General features: G+C 37.6%; 1 protein-coding gene across 6 annotated transcripts in view; it reads left to right on the forward strand.

Moving 5' to 3' along the window:
* Positions 1–11,246: 11,246 nt before the first annotated feature.
* TAX1BP1 (Tax1 binding protein 1) overlaps positions 11,247–23,359 on the forward strand; it is a 52,902-nt gene continuing 40,789 nt past the window's right edge. For 5 of the 6 annotated variants that reach the window (XM_027639175.1, XM_027639179.1, XM_027639178.1 and 2 more), the window contains exons 1-2: positions 11,555–11,684; positions 14,559–14,742. In XM_027639175.1, the coding sequence (XP_027494976.1) occupies positions 14,566–14,742 (177 nt within the window). In that variant the 5' untranslated portion in view covers positions 11,555–11,684; positions 14,559–14,565. Of the gene's footprint in view, positions 11,363–11,554; positions 11,685–14,558; positions 14,743–23,359 lie in introns of those variants that run through there. The other variant, XM_027639176.1, reaches the window with a different exon arrangement.

Raw genomic sequence — 23,359 nt, forward strand, 5'->3', positions numbered from 1 at the left:
CTAGTTATACCTGGAGATCCCCCCACTCAGTGCAGTCAGTTGCCTTTTCACAGCTTCCTATACTGGGCCTGTGAAATGAGCAGGATTTTAAAAAAATCCCCACTGTGTTTGTCCCAGCTGTTCACCCTCATCCTTGCATTACAATTTACATCTCTCTTAGGTATGCTGATAGATAGGACTGTTGTTAACCCACATCCTTTAGCTCATCTGTTTTAGTGCTCCAACAAATGCTTGCACTGGCATACTGGTCCTCATGAAGGAGGGACTGACTGGGCCATGCTGGAATGAATGAGTGGGACAGAAAGTTCTTAAATCAGCTCCTAATATACTGGGTATTAGTAATCTAAAACCATATTCTTGGTCATGGGAAAACTAATGAGGTTCCCAGTGTCACACAACATGCCAGTGATAGAAAAGGAAAATGCAAATTTCTTGTCTCTTGTTATCATATTACAATGTTATACCGATTACCTTTATTACCATGTTCATTAAGCCATCGCCCTGCTATTATTAACATATTGTTACCATGTCATCTTGCTTTGTAGACTGCTGCTGGCATATTTTTGCAGGATCTGAGAAATGTAGGGAAAAAGACAGTACTTCTGTACTGCATGGTCCTGTATCCCTGTACCCCAGCTTGTTAGATCCTCAAAAACTTGTATATATTTACTTATATATTGTGCCCAATGAATGCATAGCGATGTCATAAATCTAATCCTTTATGTTTAAGTGACTGAGACTTATTGTCTTACCCTATAAGAAGTATGTGTAAACCTTAGGTGTGCTCCATAACATTTGTGATGTAATATGGATATTAAAACACAAGAACTCATCAGAGCATTTGTAATACATAAAGAATCCCCTATTAATGTACCACATCAATAGGTAGGTAGTTTTCTAATTGTTGGTATATTGTGCCCACTCAGTTCCAGGACATGAAAAGAAACATAAACAAACATGTAAATAAACAGAAAATAATGTAAAGAAGGATACACTTTTCATTCCTAGTGTTGAAAATATGGCCATCTTATTTTTATTTAAAGGTCTCACCTAAAAAGACAAAACAAATAATTTAAAAAAAAAACCCCACAACCCTACAAACACAGAACATTTACAGTATTTTTTGTCAATTTGCATTTCCTGAGATTTAAGGTATTTTTTCCCTTTATAAGGAACCTCTGAAAGCAAGGGAAACTTATGGATTGTGCCAAATTATGCTAAGGGTATCTAGATTCACCTCAGAGCCTGCCTCTGACTTTAACTCCATTGACATAAGATAATTACATTTGATAAGAGGTTTTGTATTTTTAAAAAATTTTCTGTTGCTTTTAAGAGATTTCCTTGTCAGGACATGGAGTTTTATAGTCTGGGTTAATAACTAAACACAATTTCCACTGAATTTAGTAAGTGTTACAGGCATAGTATGCCTGTAAAATGGGACCCTCATTACAGCGTGATGTTTAAATTCAGCATTAACACTACTTAATGTAGCCAAAAGAAACTACAGTGGATGCAACAGCGCATTTGAGACTTGCATCAAAATGCATTGGCAGCCAAACCTACCATGTTCCATTCCTCCTTCTAACCTTTCATCTTGCATTTGTTGTGTTTACTTCTCTGCATTGGAGAGTTGTCATAATGTTTGTAAAATGCAATAAAAGCACAGTGGAGCTCCTCAGGAACCCCTGAGCTGCAAATAGTTGGAGCTGGGAAAGCATTCCAGAGAAATATCCCTACATATTTCCTCTCTGACTGGTCACTGTCTGGAGACAGACTACTGGGCTAGAGGGACTTTTGAGTCCAACATAATGTAACATTCTTCATGTTTGTAAATAATGGAGTTGGTATTCTCAGGGCCGCGTTAATTTCTTAGCTGTGTGCATTTTGCTGGATAACTAACTGGAACGCATGAGCACCAATGCAAGTGATTATTTTTGCCTACAGGAAAAAACCTTTGTGTAACTGGACCTGCTTTATTTCTTGCTGTATCATATTATATATTCTGCAGCAGCATGTAATTTAGTAATCAACCTTGAGCTAAATATGTGCAATATTTGGAATATTGCATATGCCTAACGAGAAGCAAATTCCAGGCTTCTGTGGGAATGTTTGTTTTGGTATGAAGACTTACTGTTTGTTTTGTCAGAATCATTTGTATACCGTAGTTTGGAAAGCAGTTGCATCTCACTGAGACAAGAGATGAATGTTAGAATGGGCAGGTTATCGCAGGGTATCAGTGCATACTTATTTGTACTAATCGATACCAATTCAGTTAAGTACTAGAGTTTTTGCCCTCTCTTTAGCTCTGATGAATCCCATTAGGATGTTTAGGCTAGACTGTGCTGTCTGGGTTTCTCAGAAGAGCTGGAAAGATTCAAGTACCTGTCTTTTCAAAGAATTCAGCAGTCCCCATCAAAATCCCATACAAGTAGAATGAAATTGAGATATGTTATCTAGCTGAATTTCTGGAAAATACTATGGATTTTCCAGAGCCCCTGAAGAGATTTAACTCCAAGAACTTGTCCTTTTAAGCATTTTGCTAAATGGAATGTGTTGCAGTTCTGGTTATGAGCAACTTCAACCACTGCCATCTTTTATAAATAAGTAGGATATTTTATGTGGGTCACTGCATATAGGTTGTACCATGAACAATATAGAATTGTTCCATTTGGAGAGCTGACAAAAAAAATTAAAGTGTAAGTTACCTGTAGAGCATCCCGTAGCAATTTGGGCTTGGTTTCATTTTTGTGTGTTAGCTGAAAAAGATTCTTTTAATGGATTTAGAATCTAGCAATGTTTATTAAATAGCTTATTTTTATAAGCTTATTCCACATGACATAGAAATGTGATCAGGAGGATGATTTTGGTTCAGATTTAGATGAACAGCTTCTGTAAAAGCAGCGAAAGAAGGAAACAAATTCTGAAAGAAGTATTGCTACATATGATAGATATTTGGTATTAGTCATGGTCATTTTATTTTTACTTCTACCTGCAATGCACTACATATAGAACATACTGGTTTATGTGGTAATTGCACAAAATGGTCACTCAACACCCTTCCGCCAGTTATGGGGTACTGACTCAGGAAAAAAAAGTGAATATGGTAGGGCAACAGGGAAAAGCAATGTGGAAAAGCTACATGATATGTTGATCTCAAAACTAAGAAGTCCAAATAAGGATTAGGTAATTGTTTCCCAGGAAAAAAATGCATGCATATAAATTAGAAAAAATGGGGTTTTTTCAACCAACATATGTGTATCAGTCTAAAATCAACAACCTCACATTACCCTGATAAAATCCCAAACTAACCTCCTCATGACATAGAAAGAGGAAACCTGGAACTAACTCAGTCCTTGGTTTTCCCTTCACCAAAGTGTAAACCACATTGCTTCAGAAACATTTCCTTTGTGTGGCATGCTCCTGAGCAAAGTCTTGACTTTGCCAAATGAAAGGTGATCCCACTCCTATTGGCGTTCTTAAGAGTTTGTTCCTGATTTCAGAGGAAACAACATAAGGTCCCCAGAGGAGCAAGGTGCATTCCTCATCACTGGCTTGCTGGAAGAATTAGTACCAGGAACCTACTGCGGGTCAAGAGAGCAATTAATTAACTTTTGACAAAGTGACACTGTAATATAAATCAACAGAAAAGAACCAGCTTTTATTTTCTACACTTCTGCCCTATGGAAAATTTTAAATAAATACACTTCATGTAACATTTAAGAGTTCTAAATACAAATTGCACATTTGGTTTAGTCCAGCACTGTGATTTCACCATAGAGAATGCATGCTTATGGAGTAACTTGTTTATTATTCATTTTGTTTTAAATCTCTGTTGTATGTTAATGCATTTCCCTACAGAATTTAAAAAGTAATGTGATTTTTGTTGTCTGAGCTTGAAGATAAATTAAGAGCTACCAGTATTAATCATTAGTACCACTTGTAATAATAAAAATAACAATACCAACACTAATAAGAAATGAATTTACTCTAGATATCTTGAATATAATAAAATATAACTGAAATGCAAATCTGGTCTGTTGTGCCTGCCTTTTGATATCTGATAAATTCCAGGAAAAAATACACAAGAAAAAACATCATGACAAGCTTTCAAAATCCAGAGTTGATTTAGCAAACCCACTTTTTCTGAGTCAGATTTCCTCATTGTTATTATTTCTGTAAAACTGACATAGCATGCCTACTCATTTACACCAACTGATGCTTTTATTTACGAATAAGATGGAATAAAAAAAAACTTCCATGACTGATTTGTTCGAAAGAAAAGTACTTTTTTAATGTTTTGGGATTTTTCCTCAGTAATACATTATCTTCACTAAATATTAAATCAAACTTTGGTTTGTTACAATTAAAAATTAACATAAATGTATCATTATCAGTAGACTAATATAATCCTATTATCATTTTATTAGATAAACAGTGACAATGTTGTGTTTGTAATAGCCTTTAGAGATACAATAAATCTAGTAGGGGAATGTCAGCCTGGTCCAAGACAGATTAAATGTAGAGAACTGGAATATGTTCCCAGTAAACAAACACTTTGAGGTCAGGAGGTCATACTTGCTCAGCTGTTCTTCATAAGCCCTATTGGAAATAACTTTCATACCATCACTGAATATGTTCCATGCTACCTAATAATACCAAAGTCTGAGTACAGTTGTGATATAAATGATTTCTACGTGAAATATGGAGTGTAAAACGATCAAAAACCAACAGGAAAACCAATATGTAAATGGAAAATCAGGATGATGTCAGACATGCAATGAGTGCAATTCATAAGATTTTTTTCTCTTTTGTGGGAGAAAACTCATCCCACTTGAAAGCTTGTTCCCATTGACAAATGAGCTGATTTGGCCTCAGCAACCTTGTGATTAATGTGACAAAAATTAAGACTAACTGTATTTGAATTTGGAAAATGACTAGGAAGAACATTCAGTCAATGAACTCTGCCTTGCCAGTTGAGTAATTGCAGCAGAATGGGGACCACAAGTCAACAAAGGTCTGGGAAGGAGAGAGAATTATAGATTGAATTTGCTTTTGGCATCTCTCCTATCAGGCAGAAAAATGCCTGGATTCTGGGAATGCTAAAATAAAGATATCAATGTGTGGTTTATGATGGGTGAAGTTCTCAAAAACTATTAAGATAACTTGGTGTTTTTCAGACATACACCTATCAACCAGTTTTATGGAAAAGCTGTACTACTTCAAGGCTGTGTAAGTAACAGATACTGTTGACAAGCTCAGTCAGGCCTCAGTGGTAGCATCTAAGCAGACAGTTTCATAAAGCCTTACAAAGTCTTCTTCAGCACAGACATAGTATATTCAAAATATGCAGATATGCAGACCAAATGCTGCCTACTGACATATCCCAGCAAAGATAACAGAAATAAACACTGTAAAAACAGATTTTGACCATGGAGTTTGTGTACCAAATACTTATTACAGGCCTAACAGAACTAAAGCCATATGTCATGGATGTGACATTACTGTTTTTTCAAAAGAGTAAGAATTGTTACCCATATTAATAATGTAAATTTTCTTTTGATTGAAAGATTCCAGTTCCAAAACACAACAACATGCAACCACACTTTGGACAACATTGCTAACTTGGCTACGTTATAATACAAAATATTTATTAGCAAAAGGGAGAGCCACTTATTGAATATGTTTCTTTTTGTAGAAAGTTGTAGAAATGTAAGCACTGCAGTATTCTATCTTTAAAAAAATTACTTATACCAGGAAATTAATTTGGGAAATAAGAAAAGGTTTGAAAGCTGTGTGATAAAAATATATTTGCATTTCTAGATGGTGCTGAACAAATAAAACCAGAAAGACTATATTATTTTCTGTATGTAAATTTGCATAACAAATCCAACATATTTTTCTCTGTACAGTGTTAACAGACACAAAAGAATAACAAATTATCAGGCGGATGAATTAAAGATGAATTTTCATTTTAGCACTCTGCTTCCTAGTAATTGATTTGTATGTAATGTATGTAACAATATGGTCATTATTTTTTCATAGAATTTAAGAACTCATAATGTAGGAGTTTCAGAACTCAAGCAGTAGGAGGTTAGAACCTAGACTCAAGATCTGTTGACCAAGAAGTTTCCTGTACAAACAACACAAGAACTTTAGCATTAGTATGAGGACTCAGACATCTTTAAATTCTTTCAGAAAAATATATACCATTATGAGAAAATAGGAAAGCTGCCAAGCTTCTTGTAGATACAGTATACAGACACTTCTGTACTCTGTCAGCGGTGGCAGCCAGTGCTGGAGGGGAACCCAGAAGGGAATACAAGAAGCATGCTGTAGGCTGCTGTGGAAAGTGCCTTTCTACTTTCAGTCCCTCAAGGTTAACCGCTGTGCCCTGAGGTACAAGAATTTTTAAATCTCATTGCTTGTTTGTTTCCTGCCACATGCAGCTTTCCTGCCTCTGAAAACAAAATGTTGGTCATTTGGGAGCTTCCTATTGCTTTCAGATATCAAAGATAAAAGGCTGAGAAAAACAGTAAATCTCCTAAAGCATACCAAATGAAGATATTTACCTGTTCTATATCTGCTAAGATTTAAGTGACACCTACTCAGGGGTCATTTACATGCAGTTCTGTGTATACCAGTAAGAGGTACGCTAGAGGGAAAAAACCTCCTTGCAAACATCATAAATAAGAAATGAAACACTCCCCCCCAGACCTGGGTCTCCAGTGCACATATATTAATTACACACCAGAGGGTAAAGCCTCAGTATGTGCAAGCATTTAATTCATTATTTGCATTTATTAAAAACATTCCTTTTCACTTTAACAATACAGTAACCCAACAGTGAAATAACAGCAATTCAAATGTGGTCATTTACAGACATGCCGTTTCTTGTGCCCATTGTACAGTGCAGTGCTGCCAAGTCTCACACCTTAGGAATAAGCTCCTGCTCTCTCCTCTGTCACACACGTGCATGCACACACATACAAAATTTACATGTCTGCTCTCACCTATACTCTTTTGGGAAAACCCACAAATTTCATCAATCTCACTCTACAGATTTAAAAATCCTGGCAGCTTTTGAATAGCTTTTCTTCATCAGTTGCAATTAACTGTTGGAAAAGAAATCCAAAATACACAGAGAGAAACTTTCTCCTTAATAGGAAATGTTAGCAATAGTATGGGATTTCTAATATGTTCCAAAGTTTTGCCACGCCATCTTACTGGAAGGCCAAGTCTGCATGCCCTCTGATTAGATTTCCTTAAGCGCTGGGCAATTCAGTGTTGTCAGCCATAACATAAAACATTATTTATAACTATTTAACTGTTTTAGGAGTATAGTTAATAGCTTTCTGTAACACGATCTTAAAGAAGTTGATTAAGTGTACTTTACAACATGACCAGAAAGAGCTTCCGATTAGTGACATCAATATATATATATATTACATCTCACATGGCCCATACTTTCAAAGTTGGAAGTGTTGAAATAGGAGTCAAACCAAAATGAAATCAAATCGTTAGAACTGAAGTGTTTCCTTACTACACTTCATCAATATCATCATGTCAGGCCAATAGATTGAATATTCACAACATAAAGTAACTTTCTCTGGTAATAAACTCTAGAAATATATAATTTTTCTGTCAGTCGTACAAAGCAAAGATAGGCCTCAGGAGGGGAATTCAGAGCTGGTTCCAAAACTTATCATGGGTTTGGTTCAGGCTCTAACACAGAACATAAACAGAAAAATTGTTTGGCTCTGGATCTGAGTAAAAGTTTGCATATATCCAAGGTTAAACAGATGGGACAGGAACCCATTTATAATTTCAAGGCTCTAAATTACTAAAGGAGCTCACAGGTTTAGAACGATAGTGTAGTAATGAAAATAGTTAATGTTTTCCAAACACCCAAGACTCTGTTCCCTGGGAGTCTGTAGTTGCCCTGCACTTCCTTAGGCAATTCTGGTTAACTGCTTATGGTTTTAATTCCTCATTCATCTCATGCCTGAAGAGGGACTAGTCTCATCCTGACAAAGTCTCAGTATAATTACAAAGCGGGGGAATTTTTATATCCCAGACTAAATGTCAAACTTCTTTGGAATCTAGTAATGTTCAAATGCAGTTACTGCATTCTCAAACATTTTTACTTTATTTAATATTTCTATCAAAACCACAATCATAATTTGCCATTGTATTTTTGTCCTCATATTTATGCACTTCAGAAATTAGCACCCTATGAAGAGAGTTCTGCCAACTTTTTATTTCAAAATAAATACCCTGGTGAAATGTATTTGACATGTATTCTTTGAGAACTGTACATATAGACACAAAAAAAGAGAGAACTGGGTTTTATTTTCCATCCTAAAGAAGAGAAGGCCTCAGGAAGACCCAACTACTATCTACAACCAGCTAAGCAGAGGGTCTAAAAAAGATAGAACTGAACACTCTTCAGAGGTACACAGTAAAAGAATAAGAGGCAAGAGAAAACTGGAACATGGGAAATTCCGATTTGATATAAAGAAACTTTTTTACAATCAGAGTTTTCAACCACTGGAAGAGGTCCTTTAGGTGACAGTGGAATGCCTCCATCCTTGGAGACGTTCAAAATGTGGCTGGGAAAGGCCCTGAGTAATGTGCTCCTTTGAGCTGCTCTGGACATCCCTTCCAACTGACATGGTTTTGATTATATGAAAAAATATAGTATCATTAAAAAGATACTTGACATTCACCATTTTTCTTCTTTTAAAAATGCCCAAATATTTGCTAAACTTTGATACTACATGCTTAGAGTACAATTCTGGTACACATGAAAAGTGTACCATTTGTGGTAAAACACCAGCTTGAACAAAACCATTTTCCTGTTACTGAAATCAGTGGGGTTGGAAAGCTGAAAATCAAGCCAGAAAGAGATGGGATTATTGCCATCATACCCATAATAAGCTTTTCTAATTGAGTTTGTGTTAGCATTAGAGAATCTCACAAGGGTAAGGATTTGTTAGAAATGCTGATATCAAACTTGTTTTTTTTTGCTTTTAAATATTTTGAGGAGAATGTAGGGAAAGATAGAAAAATAATGTTTTGTTTTGGTTTTTTTTTTCCTACTCAAGAACAAGTTTTCTAAAAGATTTATATTACATGGATGAATTTCATGAGATAGTAGTTGCCTAGAAAATCCAGACTTATTAAGGCACTCAACCATTAATTCTCAGAGCAACTGCAAGTTTCACCAGTTCCAGTCACATTTTTCTTGATTCAAATCTTTGTTTGCACAAGTACAAGCATATTGATTGCTGATCCTGGGATCACAGTGCACAACTTGTCCATTTGGGTCAAGTCCTTCATTTCTCGAAGAGGCGATAACAAAATGAGAAAAGGCACTGTACTGCCTTTCTGTAAAATATCTATAAATTGTAGAGGGATAAAGTTGGCATCTAAACATAGCATACAAACACATACATGAGAACATTTATTAAACCATTTATTGTAGTGAGAAATATTAATTTGAATAATTGAAGAAATATTTTTGTATTATGTATTTATTATAACCACTATATATATGTGGTTGAGATATAGAGTTTAAAAATACATTTTCCTGAAAATTGTGGATATAAGTACTAGAAAAGGTAAGATTATTCTTGATTTATTTGTTCTAATATTTACACTGTATGTGACAACCAGCACATGTAGTTTGTTTTTTCCATATGCATTAAGCAACAGAAATAATAACTCAATACTGAATTAACCCATAACTACCTTTTTTGACAAATGAACATTTTTTAAGTGGACATGGAAATACCTCAAGTTTCTTAAAAAACTTGTTATGGAGGAGAAGTCTTCTTTTAAAAATCAGGAAATAGAGTTAGTTTGTTTGGGTTTTTTTATACCAGGCACTCACTGTAAAAACTTTGTTAGCTGCCAAAGAAAATCTTTATTTCAAAATTCTCATCATATTCCCATAAACCTGCATTATAATGGCTTTAAATGAAAGCAAAACTACTTAGTCTCACCAACACTGATATTCCCCAGCTAGTGACTGTAAACACTGAGTTCTTCCTAAGTCCCAGCCCACACGAGAACAGTGTCTTGTGACTCTTAGCCCTTTATCATGTCATACAGAGCAAAGAGCAGTGAAGAGAAGGAATGGGAGGCTGAGATAAGAAGAAATAGCTCTTCCTACCTCCTTAGAAATATTTATTGCTTTTCTGAACAACATACTGGTTTCATTTTCCACTACAAAAATTCATCAAGTCTTACGGGAGAGATTGCTATACATACACTTCTTGTACCTACCTCTAAAATGGTCAGTTAGTATTATGCAGGGAAGTAATTGTTTTCCAGGGGAAAATGAATTATATGGATGATATAAGAGATTATTAATTGTGGCTACAAATCAAAGGATTACTTAGTAACCTATGATATACCAGAAGACATAAGACTGCTTCCAGAAACAAGAAGTACAAGTACAATGAATAACCTCAGTTACTTAAAAGAACAGTTTCGATGCTCCAGCTTAGTTTCATTTCTGTTAGGACTGACCATGAAAAAGCTGGTGAACCTGTCAAAAACTCAAATAATTCTAATAATTAATCCTATAATAGAATATTAATTCTAGTAATAACACTGTGTCTCTCTACATAACCCATTTGTTGAAAATACACATGAAAACGTGTAAGAAAAGATAGCAACAAAAAGGTAAAGATGATTTTGGAGACAGTTTGTGGTGGCAACCAACACTGGGTGCACTGGGACAAGTCCCACATACGAGTGATGGGTACTCATCACTGTTTTTATTCAGAACCGTGACTCTGGTAAGTGGTCTATGCGCTACTTTTGGGTGAAAACTGAGTGGAGTCAGTGAAATAGTTGTGAGTGGAGCTGGAGGAGTCTTCCTGCCCAAAGCCTTTAAATCTAGACTGTTTTAAAACTATCAGATGTAATAAAAGGTAAAATTAATCCTGTATAAACTTGTGGTAACTAAAGAGATTAAGGTGGTGGAGTCACTGTCCCTGGAGGCGTTCAAGAAACAACTGGACGGGGCGCTTAGTGCCACAGTCTAATTGACAGGGTAAGTAATCGGTCAAAGGTTGGACTCAATAATCTCAAGAGGTCTTGTCCAACTTAAACCATTCTGTGGTTCTGTGTTCTCTGAGTCGGTGTTATGTGTGATGTAATGTACTTTCACGGAGGTCCGCCAGCGTACCCAAGTAGAACCCCGCGTAAGCGTTTACGATCGCTCTTATCTCACCCCTCCGTTGCCCTGGGAAGACCCGCAAAGGCTGGGAGATTAACAGCGGCTACTCATGAGGTGCGAGCACGCCCGTGTTTTGGAAGTGTGACGGAGGAGGAGATGACTTCATCGGGGCATGTGAGTGCGACAGAGGTGATGTTGTAATCACGGACATGCCGGGGGGGGACCGTGGGAGCGCTGTACGGAGGAACAGCAGCACGACCCCGCACACCTTGGGAGCGCCGCCTTGCTCGGGCCCTCTCGCCCCCCGAGTCCGTGCGCCTTAGGGACAGGGGGAACGGTCAGACCCGGAGACACCCGGAGAACCCTGCCGTCTCCCGCCGGATCCCGCCCCGCGCAGGCAGGGCCGGGCTGGAAGTGACGCGGGCGGGCGGGGCTGCGCGGCACTGATGGCGGAGGCCCCATGTTGATGTCCCCGGCGCTCTCCGCGTCTGTCTAGGTAAGGGCGCTCCGGGGCCGGGCTGGGGGGAACGGGCAGGGCTGACACGCTCTTTCCTCCCTGCCTCCGGCAGCCCCCGGAGCGAGCGGGGCCGTGAGGCCGCGGTTCTGCGCCACCGGCCCCCGCCAGCTGTGCGGGCCGGCCGAGGTCGGGAGGGGAGTGGCGGGGCCGGGCTGCGGGAGACGGCGGGGCTCCCCTTCCTGGGGGGAAGGCGAAGGCCCGGAGCAAAGGTGATCGAGGCGAGCAAGTGAGGCCGCGCCGGCCGCTGACGGAGCAGCGGTGGGGAAGGGGCAAGAGGCGGCCGGGGCAGGTCGGGGCCGGGGGTGTCAGGTGCCCGAGACCGCGGCCGGAGGACTCCCGGGGAGGCTGACTGGGGCAGTACCGCTCGTCCTGCTTTTGCTCTTCTTGCCCGACGAGCTTTTCCTCTTTTTCACCGTTCTTTTCGCTGCGTAAAACCAAACGCGTCGCTCAGCCTCTCCGTGGGAAGCGCTTGTCATGTCGGTAATGAAGCCAGTGCGTAGCTCTCCCTCCGTCTCCTCCTTCTCTCCTCCTCTCCTGTTTCCTAACCGGTAACAGTGAGTTAAGCAGGCAGGCAAGCACGCAGCATCGCCCTAAACTATTCTTGAACTGTAAGTAGATCTCAGCATCACCTAAGCTCCGGGGATTTTCCTGCTAGGCAACAGTAATCCCAGATGACTGTGCTGGTCTGCCCGAGTTCAGATTTGCGACCAGTTCTGCTTTGGGCTTGGAAACCAGTTTCCCTTTACTGGTTCCACTGAAGAACTTCCAGAGGTTCCAGTACTACTCAGCAGTGGCAGCTGGCAACTGGTGTGATGAAATTAGTGTATTTTTTTTCTTTTTTTTTTTTCCTCCGGTAGTGTGTGCTTAGGCTAAACTATACAATCTTAAAAATAGACTTATTAAAAAAAAATCAATTGTTTTTGTTATTAATGCTTTGCTAACCGTTTTTGTACTTATTCTAGCTGGTGAAAACTGAAGCACTATTTCATGTTAGTGTTTTTTGGCTAATTTACTGAATTACTAAAAATGAATTAATTTGTTGCACTTGGTAATAAGGTTATTCTGCTTCTTTTAGAACTGTAGAAACTGCTGCTGCATACTGTTTATAGTTCAGAGTGGATTTGAGAGCTGTCTTATATATAATACTCTGTTTTGAGATGTGTGGGAGCTTTCAGGGTTTTCCTATGCAGTAAAATTTGCTACTCTCTTCTGGACTCTGAAGCTACCAACTGATAGGATTTATATGTACCCTATTTTCTCTAGAAAACTGTCTTTTGATCTCTGTTCAGTTTCTGGCTTGTGTAAGTTCTTGTTTTTCCTGTTCATCTTCACAAATTTGGCATTTTATCGTATAACCTGTGTTGTTCATGTACAAAATTGTTTTTTGTTTAACATCTGATACATTGAAATAATGTCTTGGCTGCCTGTATGTACTTAATGTGTTACACTGCATTGGGCAGTATTAAGCTTGAATATTGAGGGCTTACAACTGAAAACCCCCTCTATTTACTTTACTTTTTCCTTGTTTTGAATGATGAATATTTGTTTACTTCAGAGTGCATTTTATTTCAGAAAACACAGGGTCTTTGCAACTTATTTTTTTAGCCAGCGAAATTGTAAAAGGCTATAGGAAATACACAAACAGCTTTTAATCTTTGAACTACTTGAGACTTGCAGTGCCCTATCCCCTTTTGGTTTTGTTTTCCACATGTATCTTCAATGAAAGTAATATATTATATCACACACTTGGCAGTTATTTCTTTCAAAATGTGAATTTGCTTGGTCAGTATAAAATTACTTTTAACATCAATTGCAAGAATAGGTTGGCTCATCTTTCTAGAAATGTTAGATACATAAGGCCCAAATCCTCCTGATAGGAAATGTTTTGACAGAATTGTGATCGTACCTGGAAATCAGACACTTGAAACTTCTCAGTTGCCCGTATTCTATTTTTGGCAGATATTGCCGAATCTGAGGAAAGGATGTTCTTGTTCTGCTGGTGAGGCATCTTGTGTTGCTGTAATTTGTAGCACTGTGTATCCTGAATGAGGTGGTGAATGGAAAGCATGATTAAAAGCTTTTGCAGTCCCAACTGATTAGTGTTAATCCGTCAAACTGCAGGCATACCTCGGTATTCCTGCTATCAATGCAGTCCATTGTTTATGGAAATGAAACTGGACACATGGAGCTGAGAGCGTATGTGTTACAGTGAGAATAGTAAAAGATGCTCATGGACTGCTGAACAGTGGCAGGAGAAGTCTTTTGAAGAAGAAGTAGGGAAAAAAGCCAACCCAAACAAACCCCTCCTGTTTAGATAAACTTTCTTGTCTTTAAAAAAGGTCTTAAAATGGAACTTTGATACTTCTACTGAGAGGGGAAGAAAAACTTCATATATAAAAATCCTGCAAAAAGCACTGAGCACTACGCATTCTGAGAAAAATGTAAAGCAGGGAAACTACAGAAGTTTTGTTTCTCCTTCTCTACTATGTCTAGAACCATTAAGAATCTCTCATTGAGTTAGAACCTTGCTTTGTTTTCCTGTCACTGCTTTTATTTTCCACTTTTTGCCGCTGTATCTGAGATAGAATACTATGGGCATTCAGCTAAGCAGCGGTTTCTCTCCATCTTGATGTCATTGCTGAAATGACCACTCTTTTATTCTGAGAGGTGATTGTTTTGGAATGATGCTGAGTCAGTGCACTTTGGTGAATTTAGTCTATGGCTATCTGTTTTTGGAACAGGGGAATCAATTGTTAGGTTTTTCTGTCTTGTTTATTTCAACTAGATTAATTTTTGTAATTTAACTAATTTTTCCACTATGTTGAAGTAGCAACTTCTACAATTTCGTTACAGATCAATCATGTCATCCTTTCAAGAAGTTCCGTCTTCGACTAACACTTTGCAGACTTCCAATTTTGCGCATGTGATTTTTCAAAATGTGGCGAAAAGTTATCTTCCAAACACACATCTTGAATGTCACTACACTCTAACCCAGTTTATCCATCCTCATCAAAAAGATTGGGTTGGCATTTTCAAGGTAAGTGAAGCTTGTTCTGTTGCTATTTTTCAAATGTTTGCTCACTCTCTTACTGGTTAAAAAAAATAAATCCCAACAACATAAAAGCTCTCTCAGAAACTTTTAAGTTGAACATCACTTAAGTGGTGTGTTGATTAAGTGGTGTGTTAAAGCATAAGTTTTGTAACAAAGACCAAACTGGAGCTCAAAACTGAAACTCGAAATGAGTATGCTTAAGATCAGCTGGAATAAAGGGAAGGTGTGATGTGGTGCTGGTGTGCAGAATTAAATGGAGATGATTTGAGGTGTGTGCTCACCGAATGACATTGTAAACAGGATTATGTGAAGAATATGTAACAGAGTTAGTGTGAAATGTGTGTGGAAAGAATGAAAACTAAGCTGGAGATATCCTGATACACATCCCTGACTAATTGGTCTTGCTAGAACAGGCTGAACATTATAAATCACTAAACTTGTTCAAAACAGACTCTTGAAAAAGGCAGAAGGGTGAGGCCACTCCTCCAAAGGTATTTGGAGATATTTTTAAAGGCTAGTAAAGCTTCATTAGAAGAATGGGATTAAAAATTCATTAATTCTTGTATCTCCTTCTATTTAGGACCTTGATCTGTGTTTCTTTGTCAGTACAACTCCTAATAGATGATGTTTAAATTCTTTATTTGTGTGGCTAATAGAAGTTTTGATTCAGCCTTTAAAGAAGTGATGCTTTGGCAGTGGAGAGGGCATAAAGGCGACAGACTAGTTTGGTACTGGAGGACCTTTCCTGTTGAACTGTGAACACTATTTAAGAATGTAAATGCTTGACTTCACTATAATCTACAGATTATCAATGCACTGTTGGTCTTTATTCAAGATAAATTACTCCTCTGCAACATAAAAGTACTGCACTCTATAACAAAGCAGAAGCATTTTTAATGCTTTGTGCAGTGCCTACAGTCATGAAGTTGTGTGAGGGAGGTATCGACTTACAGGCAGGCACATTTCTCTAGTGGGAAGGTTTTAAAAATATGTGTATATGTATCTTGATTATTTGCAAATTTTTGCAATTTGTGTAACTGAGCACACTTGAGTATTTAGCTAATGGCACTAATGAAACTTCAAGAACAATCTGTATCAAAACTTTAGAAGAGAGCCGTTCATGTTACACATAAGCATCTTGAAATTATTTAAATGTAACTTTAGAAGTGAATGTAGTGACTTTGTCTTTTGGTTTAAGTGAGGGAGGCAATCAGACAGGACCCTAAAATTACTAAGTAGGAAAAATTAAAAAGAAGCATGAAACAGTTTTTTGGTGACTACATGAAATGCTGTTTACAATGTGCAGCTATCTGATTTCATCTTGACTGTGATGGTAGCTTTCATAAACTGTTGAGGTATGAGTTTTTATTTTACTTTAACAGTGGCAGGTAATACAGCTTTGGCAGTCATTTGAGGAACATTTTGAACTGGCATAAGGTATTACTACTGCTGACAGAAACATCTTTTACACAGGGTGTCTTATTTCTTGTACTTCCTCTCCTTTACGTGAAACAAGATCTTGTGTAATGAATCAAATCAGGGAATTGATTGAGGTTAAGACCAACGTTTTGTGACTGGATTTTTTAAGTGGAATTCCCCGACTGAAAATCCAGTTCACCTAATTCTCATCAGCACAAGGGAAGGAAGCATTGTAAGATGGGAAAAGAATAAAAATGGCTTTCTTTCTGTGACTATGTCAGCTTATGTAATGTGTTATGGATATACTGACTTAGTATAGTTACCATACAGGGAGTTAAATGGAGCCAGCTGTCTGACTGTATCTGTTTCTACAAATACGTATATGTAATGTTTGCAGTAAAATAAACTGTGGAAGTGTAGTTGTCTTGGGACAGATAATAGTCAGAAGTTGTACTATACTGTGATCTGAGTGTAAAAATGAGTGACTTCCAGAGAACTGATTGTTCATGGGCAAATAACAAACCACCTGGAGGTGGCTTGAAGACTGATAAAAAAGGGGTTTTATAATTTACCTTTCTAAAACATGTATGAAGGAGAGAGGCATGTTTAGTAAAGTGATTCTGTGATTGAAAAAAGAAGGCAAAAGCAAATCTTGACTAATTATGAGAACAATAATTAATGACCTGTAGTATTGACCTAGTATACAAGGAAAGAGGGACTTCCGTGAGAGAGCTCAAGATGTAGATTCACAGACTGTTCACGCAGAGGGAATAAAGTTCACCTTGTCTTTTTGAAGTGCATAAATTGCTTAGAAAACAGACCTGTTTAAGCTCATGTCACCTAATGTTTGCCTGAAATTGCACTGAAAGTAACTAGTGTCGTAATAGTGAATACTGGACAGAGGGAAAAGGCACCTAGTTTAAAATAAACAATAAAATCCCCCCCCAAAACCAGTGGTGATTTCCGATTTGTACAGAAAATAAGTAAGGAATAAGGTCCTCCATGCCTCCTGTGAAACTTGTGTTGTTTTTGGTTCTGATGTTGATTTTTGTTGAAGGGTACAGCTTCAACTGTATTCTGTCCTGTTAGATAGACAAGAATTTTTTTATTGAACTGTGGTGGGGGTGGTGAAAAAAATCTATAGGTACCTTTTTAGTGAATGGTTTTCATTTGCAAGTGCAAGTACGTTTCTTCAGCAATGATCACTTGATTGGTTATTTATATCCTTATATTATTGTCCCTGTTTTGCTAGTCCAGCTGTTAGCGCAGCTGCACAGTGAAATGGATCAGCAGAGTGATCTGTCAGGAAAATACAGTCCTTCCTCCATCGGCTTTTACCATCTTATTTCAAAACTGGTTTGGTTCTTTAGTTTGATTGCTGTGTGATGCAATGGGCAACTGTGCTGGCATCACTGATGGAAACAAGGGGACTGGGAAGGTGTGTTGTAGATGGGCTATGGCTACTTTATTGGCTTGGCTGCATCATGTAGAATGACAATTTAAGCTGCTTTTTCAGACTTTTTTAGAATTCTCTTCTGAAGAGCAGCTTACTTTTAAGTTGCAAAACTTAACAGATTCTACCAACTTCCCTGCATATGCTGTATATAAAATAGGACTTTTTTTTTGTTCCTGGTGTAAGTTGCTAAATGTTGAATTTCAGTAATGCTGAGCATAAGGCATTTTGTGGTGGTGGTCATGGGTTTAAAACTGTTCCCAAGAAAGTGTTCATAAACTGGAAGACTAATGTTGCATATAGGAGAATTATTTCAGATATACCCGTTTCCTTACAAACTAGATGTATCTAAATGAATACACTAATTTTGGGATTGGACATCTGGCAAAAACTTGGAGATGTGGGAAGTTCTGAATATGCAGCTTTTATTATTTTTGTATGTATTCATCCTTCTCTTTCTTACTTGTCCCCTATAGGAGGGGAGTCAAAACTGGGTTTTGACTCAGTCTTCAAATCTGTTGTCTTTCATTGCACCTCTGTTTTTTTTGCTTTTATGATGTTCTGGAGAGTCATCTGTAATCAAATGCGAGAAGATCTTGATCAGTTATGTCCTTGCTTGTTACTGAGGGGAAAAAAAAAAGGCGTTTTTTCAGAGATCTAATTCAGAGGTTTAATAATTGGCATGCACATCCTGAGCCTGAGTCTCTGTTCATGTAAGCAAAACTAGAATTTGAGATCAACTTTCCTTCTACTGAGGGTTTCTATGCAGAAGAATCTGATGGTTCTGAGTGTGGAGTCAAAGGCAAGAAGACTTGCCATTCTCAATTGATTTCGTAGGAGATCTGTACTCCCAAAGTGATCCAAGACCAGTATCCTCTCTTTGTCTCTGCTCATCTCTGATTAATTAAAATCTGGAGAGGTCTTGAGAGTAATCCAAATCTAAAAGAGGAAAAATAACTGATGTGTGCACTACATCTGGCAGCAAAAGTGGTCTGTCTGTAGGTAGTCCTAATTTCTGGCTAGGGAAGTCTACATATTGTGATATATTTCAAAATAAAGTGAATAATCATATGGCTGAATGATATTTTTGCATTATTAATGCATAATGTCCAGATTTACAGAAGTGTTTGAAAAACCTGCTTGGTTGGTAGGAAGCAGTGCTTACCTCTCTGTCTAGAGCATATGTCTGCAAACAGAGCTGTCTGATGTTCAGTATATAAGAGAGGCAGGTTTTCTATCCATCTCAAAGGCACAAGGAAAGAATTCTGTGGGGACTATAAAGATATTACATCAAAGGTGTAAGTGTTTGTGGGGTTATATCATAATACTTTGTGCATCTCTGAAGATGTAATTTTGCTGAGGCCAACATGCTGGAACGATCTGTGGTATCAGCAGGTAATCAGTCTTACTTATGTTAAGCTAATGGTCTTTGGTCTTGCTGTGTCATTAATTAACTATTCTATCAAAATTTTTCTATTCCTCAGTTCTAGCTGATATGTTTTTCTAAGTAATCTACATTACCATTCCTCTAGGATGTTGACGAGTTGTAGACGTGCTTTGGTGTTGACTGTCTCAGTGTACCCCCCTAGAGAAGAAAGGGAAATGTTTTATTTCTTACTGTCCGGGTTTTTAATATCCACACCTTAAAAATTGTGATCTGATGTTCTGGTAACTTAACATATGGAAAAATTGAATAACCGGAATTGGGAAGATCTTAGTAACTTATTTGAACACAACGAGTGCCTGCTTGCTCTGAGAGAGCACTCAGTATTTAGGACATCATACCTGAGCTACTGTTTGTGCATCAGGGCAGTACCTGTGTCTACATGCAACTTGGTTTCTCTCTTTTCAATGTCCTGATCTATAGCAGACCTCAGAATTAAATTGTCTGTGGTGAAAACATTTGTAACAGTATTTGACTTTGTATTTGATATACACTTAAGGAATAGCTTGGTGTTTGTGTTTTATAAAGGCAATATGGATTTGTCTTTGTATAGTACTCTGGATTCTTTAGTTTTTTTGGACTGCAAATAGCAGTACAGCTTGTGTGAGTCATTTCAATATCCTGATTCTGTTTTAGATTGATAACTAAAAAACCACAGCAATTACTTCCATATATTGAGATCACTTTATGAAGTACAATACAACATCTGGATGTGTTATTGACCATATGCATATAGAAATACTTTTTTTTTGGCACAGAATCGTCACTGCACAGCTGGCCATGATAGATACAAGAGTGTGCAGTGGACAGTATGTCCTGTTGTTAAAATAGTTGGGAATGGAATTATTGGAATTCAGAATGTTTTGAGAATTGCTGTATTTGTGAATTATAGTGATTCTGTTGGTTTCTGATTTACCTTCTTTGGAAGGACATGCAAATAATACTTAGCTTTAAAAAAAAAAAAAGACGTCCGTGGCAGCATATTTGCAGTTGCTATACTAGATGAAGAGAAGGATAATCTGGGTTTGTGTGATGTTACCTTTGATGAGAAATTCTGCCATTTTATTCCAAATGTCATTAATTTTCTAAATATTTTTGATACAGTAGGTTTGTGTGGTCAGAGTCAGAATGGGCATGACAAAGTAGGCAGTAGCTAGTAACAATTTTGAAGTAAGAGACTGTGCTAGTTTATTGTTCTCATGAGATGTGAGAGTAAGGGAATAGTTCACTTAAACTCCACCCACCCTTTTTTAATATATTTTCATACTTATCTCCTAAAGTAAACTATAGCTTTTTTTCTCTTTGATCTGTCATAACATTTCCTTGGACAGTCATTTACATATGCAGCAGGTTTTCTTTTAGAGAATTCATATTGTTTCTATATTTATTTTGATTTATACCTAATAGAGAAAGTTGATCCTATGGTCTAGGCACGCGGTCAGTGTCATTTTGACACATTCCTCTGAACTATGAGGTAGAAATACAACCAACAGGAGATGATCATAACTTAGGATCCTGATAGTACCTTGATATTGCAACAAATACCATATGTTTTCAACAGCCCAAGTTGAAAGATTGCCTGTATGTGTTTGTAACATTTAGCAGAGATGCCTTCTTGAGATCTGGGAATAAGAGAACATCAGAAGATTACAGGCTCTCACAGGGTCTAGAGTACTTTGCAGCCATCTTCTGCCCACGAATGTCTCAGCTTTAGGGCTCCTGTTGTATAACAAATTTTAATCTCGGTGTGAGTAGCGAGGTGATGTTTGAAGTGAGATCTTAAGTGTCTTGGTCTGAGGTAAGGGAAAATTGAATGTATTATAAGGGGATCACAGAGATACTAAAGACCTCTAAGGTTGTTTGTTTAATTTTGTTGTTTACTTATTTTGAAATGCCTGTGCCTGAATGTTACTAAAATGTACTTAGTACTTTAATAAGTATTTTTCCTCACGTCCAGCTTCTGAAATTTCTTTGTACAGTTTGATCCTTTCAGAACTGGCATCTAGATACCATTGTTTGCTGGTCATGCTTGTGTTCAAAAGTATATTGCATCAGTGAGGTGTCGGTGTTAACAGTTAACTCGCAGTAATTTTGCCTGGTATGAGCTTCACTGCCCCCAGATGTTTTAATTTCCCCATCTGTTAGTTGTCTCAGAAGAGCTTGATTTTTGTAGCTGCCTGTAGTGGATTGCTATATACTACAGTAGCACAAGCACTACTGTGACTTTCAAGTAATGTTACTTTAACTCAGGGTTATGGCCCAAAAGAACCTGCTTGGAGAAATCACTTCCTTTGATACTGGGCCCCATGGGATTTTGCTTAGACACCTGTGTTATCTGTGGTTTGAGTCAAAATAACTGTTTCTTACTATGTGAAACATGTCAAGGCTTTTCACTTACTGTTGTCAGTAGTAATTATACTGTATAATGTACATCCAGAGCCTTACCTGTTGTCTGAAATTTTGCTTCTTTTGGAGTTAGCATATTGTATTTTTGCAGTACTTTGGGTACTTTGCTAAATTACTTTCCCAGATATGTAATTTGCCTTCTGAATTACAAAAAAGACATAATTTTTACTCTGATAAGCTTTGTGGTTGGGGTTGTGTGACCTTCCCCCTGCCCCCTTTTGCTTAATTGGGTTGTATTAGGTATTTACAGTAAAGGCTCACTGATTATGCTGAAGTTGGTTCAGCTAAACAAGTGTTTCCTGGGTTTGCTGCTTTGTCCTGCTGATGTTGTATGGGTAGGTCAGGCACTGTTAATGCAGCAGAATGAACGCTGCTGTTCTTCCAGCTGCATAGCAGCTTTCTGAGGCCAGGAAACAAAATGCCAAGTGAGCTTCCCTTGCAGTGGTCTTTCTTTAAAGCACTCTGTCTCAAGGCTGAGTTAACTGACTTTACCAAGGCATTATAAAAGGAAAGAAATTGAACAAAATGCAAGGACAGAAGTGTTTATTTTCCATGTTCATCTGAAACTTAAGAAATTAAAACCAAGTTTGAAATAACTTTTAGACTGCAAACACTGCAATTGTAAGGCAGAGCTTTCTTCTTAGAAAAGCTTACATTCTTTTTTAGAGGAATCAGAGGAGAGTTGGAGATAGAGTGAAATAAAATGGTTATTATTTTTCGTAAGTAATATATTTGGTAACTCATTGTTGCCATATTCATTGTGCCAGGCACTCCCTCCCCTGTCCCCACATTTATTTTCTTATGCAGCAACTTTTCTTCAAGCTATTTTGTTGAAATGTACTGTGGGTGAAACGTAAATAGCAGAAAGCTGATCCTGCTGTGTGGCATTGCAGTAAGAAAGGGGCTTATATCTGTGGGGCAACAGAGAAGAAAAAGCTTTCATGATGACTATATGGCTATTTGTTAGTACAAGGAAAACCTGTCTAGTGTGAGTATTACGGACAGTTGAGTTGTCCTCACTTGTCCAGCCAAATTGCAAAGTACTTGGTGCTGGACTCTTAACCTTTACCAGACTTTAGCTTTTCCACTCTGACTGCAGTGTTGGTTTATATGACTGAAAAGTGTTTATCATTTCCTAAATTGAAATAAGTCTTTTTGCTTAAAAGTAGGAAATAGGAATATGATGAGTGGATTACTCTGTAAAGGCCTGTTAAAGCTTTCCATTTTATGGAGGGAAAATTAAATAAAGTGAGGTTTCAGTTGTACATTGTTTGTATATAATAACCTAATCTGGATATGAAGCTTTTGTTGGATACATGATGTGTAGTTGCTGGTTTAAAAACATGGGTTGAGAGGCTGAAAGTAGGATTTGGTTTCTGGATTATTAATCTGTTGGTTAACATCTGGAAGGAAAGCAAGAGCGTTGGCATTTATGCACAAGTTTCTAATTTAAAAATGTGTTCGAGTGGAGTTTGTGAGAACTAAATGTAGAGAAATGGAGAATATAAAAGAATGTGTTGAATACTAGATCAGCAGATGCTTTATTTCCAGTTATAAAATGGATTTTCTTCTTTCTGTTGGTTTAGGAAAGTTATGTCATCTAAATCTTATGTGCTCTTTTGACTAAGAAATAAGAATGTTTTTGTATTTTTTGAGTTTCTATCTCCGAGCAGAAGCTTTTCAGAGTTTTCAATGAATTCCTTAAAAAGTAATGGCACCAGCACAGTCAGTCAACAGGATGACTGCTGTGCTTATCGGATGGAACACCACGATGAACTGGAGTTTATACTTCACAAGTTCTGTGTGTAATTTGACTGGTTATTCTCCTTTTTCTTCTTCTGAACTTCAGAAGGTTTTGTGTTGGAGTTGTTCTATAATTT

The sequence above is a fragment of the Corapipo altera genome, unplaced genomic scaffold, assembly GCF_003945725.1.
Source record: "Corapipo altera isolate COAL_440 unplaced genomic scaffold, ASM394572v1 44, whole genome shotgun sequence".
In the NCBI taxonomy this organism is placed as follows: domain Eukaryota; kingdom Metazoa; phylum Chordata; class Aves; order Passeriformes; family Pipridae; genus Corapipo; species Corapipo altera.